Source organism: Epinephelus fuscoguttatus, linkage group LG6, assembly GCF_011397635.1.
Source record: "Epinephelus fuscoguttatus linkage group LG6, E.fuscoguttatus.final_Chr_v1".
In the NCBI taxonomy this organism is placed as follows: domain Eukaryota; kingdom Metazoa; phylum Chordata; class Actinopteri; order Perciformes; family Serranidae; genus Epinephelus; species Epinephelus fuscoguttatus.
Window position 1 is genome coordinate 36,666,630 of NC_064757.1, and position 11,437 is coordinate 36,678,066.

An 11,437-nucleotide genomic window follows, 5' to 3' on the forward strand; every position below is an offset into this window, starting at 1 on the left:
TCTGCCTGATGTCTCCATTTAATGTAGGCTACTGGAGTCAGTGATGGAATGTAACTAAGTACATTTACTCAAGTACAAATCTGAGGTACTTGCTCTTTACTTGGGTCTGTTCTTTTCCTGCCAATTTATACTTCTACTCCATTATATTCCAGAGGGAAATACCGCACTGTTTACTTTACTACATTTATCTGAAAGCTTCAGTCACTAGTTACTTAACAAATTAAGGTTTTTGCTAAAAAAGCATAAGAAAGGTTAATAAAAGTGATGTTTTGTTATAAACTGCCCAACAGTTAATAAAAGAACAGCTGAAACAATCAGTCAATTAATCCATTAGATGACTGACAGAAAATTGATTGCCGATTGGATTGAATCTTTTTGATGAACATTTAAGTCACTTTCTAATTTATTTTGAATAATTTAATTTTTTTGTTGTTATTTTATTTAATTATTTACTTATTTAATATTATTTTAATATTATTTTGTTTTTATTTATTTATTTAATTTATTTTGAATAATTTTGATATTTTTGGTTGTTTATTTATTTTTTTTTATTTTTTAAATTTAATTCTATTTTTTAAATTTTATTTGTTTTTCATTTGGTTTTATTTTTTGTTTAACATTAATTTTAACATTTATGTCACTTTCAAATTTATTCTGAATGATTTTTATTTTTATTTGGTTGTTTATTATATTTCATTTGTTTTTATTGATTTTGAATAATGAATAATGAATAATGAATAATAATAATAATAATAATAATAATGTATTTATTTATTATTAGATGTTTCTGGATTGAGTACTTTTACTTAATAATTATAAAAGTACATGTTCCTGACTATACTTACTTTTACTTAAGTATTATTTCCAGTGCAGGACTATTACTTGTAAAAGACTAGTTTTACAGTGTGGTATTAGCACTTTTATCCCTTTAAAACATAGGAATATTTCCTCCACCACTACCTGCAGTAGTATATATTAAAACATGCAGAGTATGTGTGCAGTCTGAAAAAAGAAACTGGAGTTTTTTTGTGTATGGGAGAACAATAATATTCATGTGTAAAATAAGGGAATAGTTCCCTTTTCTTTAATGCATTGTTGTGGTGTTCATTCTGCTCCCTCCAGCTTCTCTAAATGTTAAATTCTGTAATTAGATAAACAAATTTACTGAGCATCATAACCGGCCACTTACTTACTTAACAAACTGCCATGCTGCTGTCTCAGCCTAATCCTCAGGCCGCCTCCCTCGCTATAATCTGATTAGCAGTGGCGTCTGCCAACACGCGTCTGTGTGTGTGTCCATTCCTATCTGTCCCTTCATGCATTTGTGTACTTGTGTTACTTAAGACAACGAGGATTGGCAGCAGTTGCTGGAACACAAACACAGTTTTGGACCGTTACGCTTCCTGATTTCTTGGCTTCGGTCATGGTCACCAGCTCTGCCCACGATGCCTGTGTTTTACTCACCTGTTCAAGAGAACCTGCAGATGGGTCTGGCCTATATGGGAGGCTCTGTGTTCACCAACAACAGGACGGCAGACAGCGACTTCACACGGGAGCAGGAGGACGTTTCTGGTTGGTCACTGCCCCCAGAGACTGTTTTCAGTTGTAGTATAGTTTAATTTACAGCTGTACAACTTAAGGTGACATCTTAGAATACAGTATAATATAGTATCATGATAACATACATGGAAAATATGTGACTATGTGTAACCAAATCAAATTCTGATATATAAGTAACTGTGAGCGGTTGAAAAAATAATGTGGGCATACTATGAGACAATGGGCCCCTTGGGCAAAGATATGCAAAGGGCCACACCATCTCTTCTATATGGGGGGACGACACACAGACTCTGTAGTTGTTTGCATCTCTTTGTAGTTGATTGGGTCTCTTTGAAGTAACTTTGTGTCCTCATGAGGTGACGTGCCTTTCTTGGTCATTTTGTGTCTCCTTGTTGTTTTGTGTCCTTTTGTAGTCATTTGGGTTCCTTTGAAGTGATTTTGTGTCGTAATGAGGACATTTTGTATCTCTTTGTGGTTGTTTTGCACACTTTTGTAGTCATTTTGTATCTCCTTGCCATCCATTTGCATCTTTTTTGTGGTCATTTTGTGTCTCCTTTTGGTTGCTTTTAGTCTTTTTGTAGTCATTTGAGTCTCTTTGCCATCTCTCTGCATCTCTTTGTGGTCATTTTGAGTCTCTTCCTGGTCAGTACGTCTTCATTTTAGTGATACCTTGCAGTTGAAGGTCACCTGACGCTTTGGTTCCCTGGATGTGTGCTCAGTAGCCTATTCAATAATGCATGAACACAGCACAAAAATTGCTTTAACTCTGAAATAATCATCATTGTAAACAGTTATCATCTGACAAAATCCTGATTTTGCAAAATTGTCCAATACTGATATTTTCGTCTGGACTGTGGGTTGTTATAAACCTGTGTGTGTCATATTTTTCATCATTATTAATTCTGTTTTTCTTGGCACGTTACTTATATCTTTTATGGCATTATGTTTCTGTAACTATGCATGTATGTTTTGGACGTTTTGTTACTTGTCTCATTCTGCTTTCAAGTTCTGATTACTGCAGCCTTTGCAGGGCTGCCAATTAAGTTACATTAGAGTCCCTTTTCATAAGCTGTGCACATTATTTTGTCGACTTCTGTTCACCTATTTTTGTGGTGTCCACACAGCAGACAAAGCATCCCATACAACTGTCTGCTATGATGTTCATAAAAGCAAATCGTTGATGTAATGACATGATGAATACGAGTGTTTACATGATGTTTTTTTCTGTCTTGCAGTGGTGAACGAGCTGGTCTCTCACCTTCCCCTGCAGATGCTGCTGTACTTCAACATGTTCTATTTTCCCTGTTGGTGGTTTTCTGCTGTTTTCATGTTAGAAGTAAAGGTAAGTTGGGTGGAAGGGAAGTCATTCCTCTCACCTGTAGTGCTGTTTTTCAGTCTAGATTGTTTTGGTATATACTGCAGAGTGCTGGCAATATCATCTGTAGAGATGTCTGCCCTCTCTCCAGTATAATGGAACTAGATGGCACTCGGCTTGTGGTGCTCCAAGTGCCATACAAATACATATAAAAAACTTTGAGCACTTTCATGTAGGAACTACTTTCTTTCTATAGAACTATACCTGCCAAGCCTATCACGGCGCAAAAGAAAAGTGTGCATCCACTCATGAACGAGAGGCTCGTGCTTGCGCAAGATATGACCATTAATGGTGTCCTCCTCAGCCAAGCTGTAACGTTAGCTAGCTCAGTGATGCTACGTGGCTAGCAGTACATGCACACTTTGTACATGACACTTCTCACAACAAGGTCTGTGGATTATCTTGAGTAACCGCGTCACGGTTTCTGGAAAGAGACATTGCTGTGGAGTTTTTGAAATGTATTTTTTTCAAGTGCCATCTAGTTCCACTATATTGGAGAGAAGGCAGACATCTCGACAGCTGATATCTCAATGGATAAATAGCACAACAGAAAGGAGGAGATATATGTAGTTTTGATTCTGGGGTGAATCGTCCCTTGTAAAGTGAAGTCTTTTTTCGTTCTACTGTGTTCTGGTTTCTCGCTGACTTATTATACAAGAGCCAGAGATCATGAGGATTCATAGGGAGCTCATTTGTTTAACAGTTGTGATGATCTGTTGCATCAGTAGTGTCATATAGACAATTAGTCAAATCAAAACAGTGTTTATTCTGATGACTTAGAACAATTCATGCTGCACTTCACTGCACTTAAAGGCTTCATTCATGAAAAAATGCTCAAGCGAGCACATAGAAATATATATTTAGTGAGGATGCTTTAATGTTTTCAGAAGTAGCAGAATTATTATTGAATTTAATCAACTTATTAATCCACTGTGTCAAATTAGAAAACTTGTGACTTTGGCGCTGTCTAGTGGTAGCCTGTGGAAACCCCCTCAGATCAATCCAGGAAATGAATGGAGTGAAAGCAACATATTCAGAAGACTGCTCTGCTTTTCATCTCTCTGTAAAGCCAAAGTTATGCTCTCAGAATCCTTTGAAAAATGCCATAATAGCATCATACCTTTAAGTGTTTTAGGTTTTGTTAGGCCACTAAATAGTAGCCTTGAAGTCCTGTGAGTAGCAAGTAAAAAGATGTTTTCATGCCTTTCTGACACTCCAGCTCTGCTTTATTTCCAGTTCTATTATCTTCCTGGGTACTACCAGGCTCTGCTCATAACCGGGATGATCCTCCTCACAGTCATTGAAGTGGTCCGACTTTATCTGGGCTACATTGGCAACCTTAAAGAAAAGGTGATTCAAACCAACATCCTCTTTGAACCACAAAGCAGAGCTCTTTCATGGACTCGTCTCCAGAATAACACGGCGGAGGAAGTGGCTGCTTAAGTATTCTGCCCACGTGTGTAAACAATCAGCTCTTGGCTACAACTGTCTATTGAGTTTGTGTGTGTGCAGGTACAAGAGTGTGTCTGTGCTTTCATGTGGATACAGCTAAAGCACTTGATGCCTGACTGCTCTATCCTTGCATCGCCTCCATCCACCAACCCAAACTCTCCCTCCCTCCCCTCCCTGTCATCAGGTGCCAGAGCTGGCAGCCTTCTGGCTCCTGTCTTTCATGTTCCAGCTGCCGGTGCTGCTGTTCTTCCTGACCGATGAAGGAATTATCATCCTGCCTCTAGAGAGAGCCGTCCACTCCCTCTACCTCCTCTTCCTGCTCGCCCAGATCCTGGCCTCGTTCCTGGCGCTCAAGACCATGACCCGAAAGCTCACCTTGCTCTTCTATCTGCGCCAGCTTGGGAAGGTGGAGAGCTACCATCACGCAGGGATGAGCCCTGTCTATGGGCTGCCCTACAACCGCAGTGTGCTGCCTGTGTCACCCGCCAATGATATGTACCACTAAAGGGGAACACCACCCAAAATAAGAATTCCAATATGTTATTGAAAAGGCCAAGAAATGTTCAATCAGTATTTGTGAACATGAGCTACTCTCTCTCAAAGCCACAAGCCAGATTAAGTCTTGAACTTGTGATGTCATTCAGTTCTGAAAATGTTCCCATATACTATACTATACTATATACTGAGAACGTTAGCATGTGTATTGGTAATTCAAACACAAATAGACATCTGAGGCACATCGCCATTCACGTGTGTGTCTATCATGCATCTCCAACTGACCACTTGTGTTCAGATTTTGTTACCGCCTATATGTCACTTATGCTAGAAGGTCAAAGGGCCCAGTGCTCAGTTATTACGTCACACAGCTGGAGATATTGCTGTAAGCAGAATTCAACATGTCCCCTTCCACAGGGCAAAACGTTGGATGGTAAAATAGGGGGCCATACACATGCCGCATTTTTTGTGCCCTAAAATTCGCCAGAGCCACTACGTCACGGCGCGCACACGTTCCTAAGCGCCCATTTTTCAGGGTGTAACAGCTGCGTAAATATCAGTCTGTGGTAAATATGGAAACATTGATCATGTTAGTGCAGGGCTACCCAGAGCTTTACATCTGTCTCACGGACGATAGGCCTACACACTTATAAACGGCACCTGGAAGAAGATCAGCTCTGCACTCAGGACTTCAGGTAAATAGGCTATGATACAGTGCTTGTTAAGGTTGGTTAGCAACCTCAGATGCAACCTGCTGCCGCTCTCTTGAAAACTGGCACCAAAAAAGGCACGAAAGTAGCACCCAGTGCCTGACCTTGCGTTTTCCAAGCAGTTAAAGACGTTACCTAACATTTTGTCCATCTTGTTGAAAATGGGCAAGTTTTAGAACGTAAGCAAGCTGTCAGCACAATTTGAATTTGAATTTGCTCAGCGAGTCACTCTGGCAATCAGTAATGATGCTCATTACCTGTGCCGTTGGAACCAAGCTGCACCAATCACATCGGTGTATCTGATATAGGCGGGCCAGAGGCGAGCTAAACAGATGGTGACAGTGCTGTGACGACGAAGTCCGGAATCAGTCAGTAAACATTGCAAGATGGCTACGGATGAACACCAGTTGTTTGAAACAGATTTGGCCGCTACAATGAATGAGTTAGACTTGGCTTTTTCTCTAAAAGAGGAACAGAAGACGGCGCTCGAATCTTTCCTTTGCAAGAAGGACGTTTTTGCTGTTTTGCCAACCGGATACGGCAAGAATCTACTCTACCAGTTAGCTCCACTGGTAGCTAAGCATATACGTCACCCCGTGTATTGTTCTGATTGGTCGTAGTGTTATCCAATTGCATGCAGGGATATTTTCAAATGCGTGCTTGGTGCTGCTCCTCGAGTTGGGCCTTTTGCATTACTCATAGCCAGACCCTAAATCTTTCTAGATTTGGGTCTGGATTTCCAGGATACCCTGGACCAGAGTCCTGCACTGGGTAGGGTGGGTACCCGCAAAAACAGCTGATTTGCGGGTGGTTTTTAAAAAAACATTTTTTCCTGGGTTCGGATCTGGGTGGAAAAAATAACATGCGGGTCGGATCGCGGGTTTTAGATAAACACATCAGTCATTAGTTCGGTAAACTACAGATAACTATCTTGGTCATTATTTACTCTCTGAGGATTGCCGCTTCTATTTCGCAACGGTCATTGGTTCAGCTGTTTACATGCGTTTCACCATCTAATAACACAATTTGTGATTGGACGACAGAATCAACATGGCTGCCACCGTCTAACAAGCGCCGCTTCCAAAACAGTAAATAATTATTTAGGTATTTGAGAAATAAGTGGATAAAATGTACAACTATCACTTATAATGTTTCTGAAGTGTTTCCCTGATGGATTACTTCTCTCCTCGATGGATTCTAAAAACATGTGACGACTCGTAACTGCTGAACGTCGTTCTGGACAGAAAGTAAGTCTGTTATTACACATGTAAAGTTCCTTTACATAGATTAAAAGTTTAAAAGCATTAAACGTAACAAACAAGTGCTTTTACACTTGTATGGGAGAAGAACACAGAGGGTTGATGATGGAGCTGAAGTCAGGTTTTTATTGTGAGAGCTGCTTCATTCAGGTCGTTGTTTACTCACTGGCACCGTAACTGTGGCGATATGCTGTTCAATATTCAGCCAATATGACCCAAAATAATTACTTAAAGTCCGGGTTACGGGTTGGGCTGCGGGTTGTGTTTCAACGGGTCGGACCGGGTACTGCGGTACTAATTGGCCTGATGCGCGGGTTTGCGGTCCGGGTGCGGGTTTGTACGGCGGCGGGTCGGGTCGGGGTGGATCTTGAAAACTGGACCCATGCAGGACTCTGCCTTGGACTATCTTGGCAAGTGGTTTGAGTGATAGGATCATAATGCATCTTGGTGGTCATCTACACTTGTGTTTAGAGCTGTGCACTTAATACTTGATGACATCACAAATTACAGTTTTAGCACTCTACGTTTCGGATTTTGGAGAGAGTTGTTCATGTTAACAAATATTTTTGGGCTGTTTGAGATCAGTGGTTCCCAACTGGTCCAGGCACAGGGTCAAGATTTCACCTTAGTCATCAGTTCAAGGTCCACACAGTTTAAAATATTCAGCATCATGCTTGAGTTTGGCCATGTCATTGAGCTAGTCTGCTGTCTCTGTTGAGTCCATTAGTCACTCACTCTACAGAAGGAAACAGCACTTCAAACTAAAAGCTCTGTGCTGGAAATTCAATGTACTTCAAAATAAAGTGTTTTTTACAAACTCGACAGACCCACTTTTGGAGCACGACCCACCAGTTGGGAACCACTGTTTTAGACCACAGGAATAAAAATGGGTGTAGTTCCTCTTTAAGGTAAAAAGTCAGTTTTTAATTAGCCTTACACTTTTAGAAATTGTCAATTTCTAATGTGGCATTTTAATTTCCAGTATTGTTTGTTTATTCACTGTTCCTAAAACTGCATCATGTGCTTTAAGTTTCCCCTCTCCTCTCTGCAGAAAATGAATGTGAGTTTCTTACTTGACATGTAAATACATCTATCCAACTACTTTGCAGAAACTGTCATTGAGTTGCGTCATTCTGTTCTGCGTCTCCATTGCATTCTGGTCTTTTGAGGCCACGGTGCAGAAATGTTTGAGTGCCGCATCATCACTGTATGACTTCTGATCCCTGATGTAAAATGACAGCTTCTGAACGAACCCGTTCGATTTGATTTAAAAAGAAAAAAAAATCCTGACATTTGCTGTTGATGTTTTAAAAAAGATGAATAACATCATTCCAGACCCACGCTAAATGTCAAAACCTGACGCCATGTCAGCCAAAGTGTCACAGAGTGACGCGGGAACACAGCAAAACACACCATCAAACAACAACATGGTCTCAGAAACACAAGGCGATGCATTGCTGCTGTTAAAGGGTTTCTTTTTTTTTCTCATCTTTAATGATGATGGATGACGGGGGCTGCAGTGTTGGTAGAACACAATTGTTTTTACCGAGGTAGACTCAATTCTTTTTTCACCCATGAGATGAGATTAGTGTTTCCCAGGTATAGAGCAATCTGTTCTTTTGTTTCTTGAAGAAATAATGTGAGACTTACTTTAAATCTCTCCAGTTTATCTTGGAGTCATTCCTACAGTATAAAATATTACTATTACTGTTTGATGAGTGGGCTGAAGGAATCAAATTTCCCCAGACTTATGAAGTGAAAGAGTTTAAACCTGACTGCAGCAGAGCTGTGTTAAATATTTATGACCACACAGTGGCAGTCAGCGACCAGAAGAGAGATGGGGAGCATTTGACAGTTGCTGCAAAGTCCAGTGAGAGCAGATTATCATGCTGCACATGTTCTGATCAGGAAACCCTCTGGCAGCAGAATAAAGGTTATGCCTGTCAACACTTGAATATGATGATGTATCATTTGATAATCTATAGCTCCAGCTCCTTCCAACATGGTTATCGATTTTACATTTTATTGTCTCTACCTCTTTTATCTCCTCTGTTTGGATAGAGACTGTAGCCACTACAGATGTCACACTTGTTTTCACAGCAAGCTTACAGCTCGTATTTGGGGCTCTATTATTTCTTTGCCGGCGAGAAATTATTTAGAGTGTGATGCGCTAAGTTGTCAGCAAGCTGGTTATGTGAGAGTCACAGTTTGTGTGATTCAACATGCTTATTCCGCTCTACTTTACATTCAGGAAACAACGAGCTGCAGTGGCTGCTGCATTGTTCATTTCATGGGGAAGAGAAAATGGGAGAAAAGACTCAGTGTGGAGGATGTAATGTATGCTCACCACTTTATTTGGAAGTGGGTGCTCAAAAGATAACCTAAACACGAGGTCACATATTGCTGCAAAGACGAAAACGTATTTACTTTCCTTGTATCTATCTATTGATTGTCCTCAGAGCTAAAACCTGGACACTGAAAGAATTGAAACAAGTGTGCTTTCACTGAATGTTTTAAGTGGCACCACACACATGAGAGGTCTCACATGATCCCATTACTCTTTAACCTCAATTCAAACAGGCTCCACATTTTACCAGCGTGACCTTGTGGAGTGGAGGAAGCTGCCACCAGGACTCATGATGAGGCAGCTCGGTTTTGGTGCTTCACAAAAGGACACAAAGAGCAATTTACTGATTTATTTAAAGGGACAGTTCACCCCAAAATCAAACACATTTATTTTACCTCTCACCTGTAGAGCTATTTATTTAGTCTTGATTGCTTTGGTGTGATTTGGTGAATGTTGGAGAGATGTCTGCCTTCTCTCCTGTATAGGGTTGGGATCTGACTAAGGTTCTTTTTTGGAACTCGGTTCCATCACATTTGGAGTAACGGTTCCTGCAAACGGTTCCTAGATTGTAAAAAAAAAAACAACGTCACATGCATTTCCATTAGAGTGCGGCACAGGCCGCATATTTCTTTCCAAATCCGACCGAGCCCGACATTATTTAATTACTAAAGCACTGAGTTTGTGTCACACAGTTGTTATGGTTACAGGCTATTTAACAGGCTGGATGTGCGTCTTGGGTGCTCCGCAGAGAGGGAGACCTCCGTGTTTGAGACGGGAGCGGGTGGCGGGAGGTCCGAGGCTTCCAGCGAGAGGAGAGGGAGAAATATAACAAAATAAGATAAAATAGGAAAACCTGTCTCCCTCTTTTATTTTATTTTCAGCGTTTAATCAAGGCGGAGGCGGGCGGCGGGAGGTCCGAGGCTTCCAGTGAGGAGAGAGGTAGAAACAAACAGCCAATGTGTGTCTGTGTGTGTTCTGTTCAGGTGTTGTCTTGTAAATAACAGTGCCCAAGCATGAATGCATTTAAGTATTTTTTATTACATTGCTGTGGTTAATTTGAGGTAATAGTGTTACTGTAGAAATCAAAGAATCACTTTTTGTTGTTATATAGGCTATTCTCAGGGAGATAATACAAGCTCTAAATCTGAAATACACACCACACGCAAATGCGTATTTTCATCTAATTGTACTGTGCAACAGTTAGAATAAAGTTTTTGTATTTGTATGATTGCATTTGTGTTTATTTATTTATTTGTTTATTTATCAGGGACAATGCATATTAATGAACAGTGAACTGTAAATATACCGGAATTAGCCAAAAGGCCAGTTTTCATCCGCAGTCCCTGGCCAGATCTGAGATGGGAGCCTAAGTAATAAAAAAGTTAGAAGTTTAAAACAATATCATTGCATGCAGTTTAAGATATAAGATAAAAATATAGTAACAGGTAAACATAGCTACTCAAACATAAAAGCAGAGCAAGCCAAGACTCTACAAATAACAATTACAAAGCAGCCTAATTCACAAGAAACAAACATAGACTGCGACAAACAACAGCAAGACAGACATAAGCAAAAGAATAAGGCAGGCAGGCAGGTGTTAAAGAGTGGACAGAGGCAGCAGTTGAGTATTAATGTGTACAGGATGATTGTTGATGAGCCATGATTTCAACTGTTTTGTGAACAAATGGTATGAACTGAGTTCTCTGATGTGTACTGGTACTGTATTCCAGTCCTGCGACGCCTTAACTGAAAATGCTGAGTGGCTAAAGGCACTTTTCCTAATGGGTATGACACAGTCTCCTCGGGTTGCACCTCTCGTTGCCTGGTTATTGCTTGACCTCCGTGTGATGAAAGTTTGAAGTGGAGGGGAAGCAGTGTTATGCATGATGTTAAAAACAAGACAAAGGTTTGTGTACTTGATTAAATTGTCCCAGCTCAAAAGTTTGTACTTTGTTAAGATAAGGCAGTGGTGGTAGTTATTTGATCTGCGATCCAAAACTTAGAGCGTTTGTTTGTACAGTGCTTCGAGAGGTTTTAGTGTTGTTTTATTGGCCTGTGCGTAACTTGTCAAACAGTATGTGAGATGTGATAGTATCATTGTGTTCATGTGTTTATTATATACTTGTTTAAGTATAGCAAGTATAATGATTATAATGTAGGAATCGGTAAGAGGGATCGGTAAGGAATCGGACCGTTAAGAAGGAATCGGAATCGTTAAAATCCTAACGAGTCCGAACCC

The 11,437-nt window shown here is 40.3% G+C and overlaps 1 protein-coding gene across 1 annotated transcript; it reads left to right on the forward strand.

The window, feature by feature from the left end:
- Positions 1-1,445: 1,445 nt before the first annotated feature.
- On the forward strand, positions 1,446-4,892 carry zgc:112294 (transmembrane protein 17A). Its single transcript, XM_049577721.1, has 4 exons — positions 1,446-1,572; positions 2,796-2,902; positions 4,172-4,285; positions 4,572-4,892. Exons 1-4 carry the CDS (start codon positions 1,446-1,448, stop codon positions 4,890-4,892), a joined length of 669 nt encoding a protein of 222 aa, XP_049433678.1.
- Positions 4,893-11,437: the final 6,545 nt, after the last annotated feature.

Coding starts and splice junctions, on each gene's coding strand:
- zgc:112294 (XM_049577721.1), top strand. CDS start 1,446: ATGCCTGTGTTTTACTCACCTGTTCAAGAGAACCTGCAGATGGGTCTG. Junction 1,573..2,795: donor GGAGCAGGAGGACGTTTCTG/GTTGGTCACTGC, acceptor TCTGTCTTGCAG/TGGTGAACGAGCTGGTCTCT. Junction 4,286..4,571: donor TTGGCAACCTTAAAGAAAAG/GTGATTCAAACC, acceptor CCCTGTCATCAG/GTGCCAGAGCTGGCAGCCTT.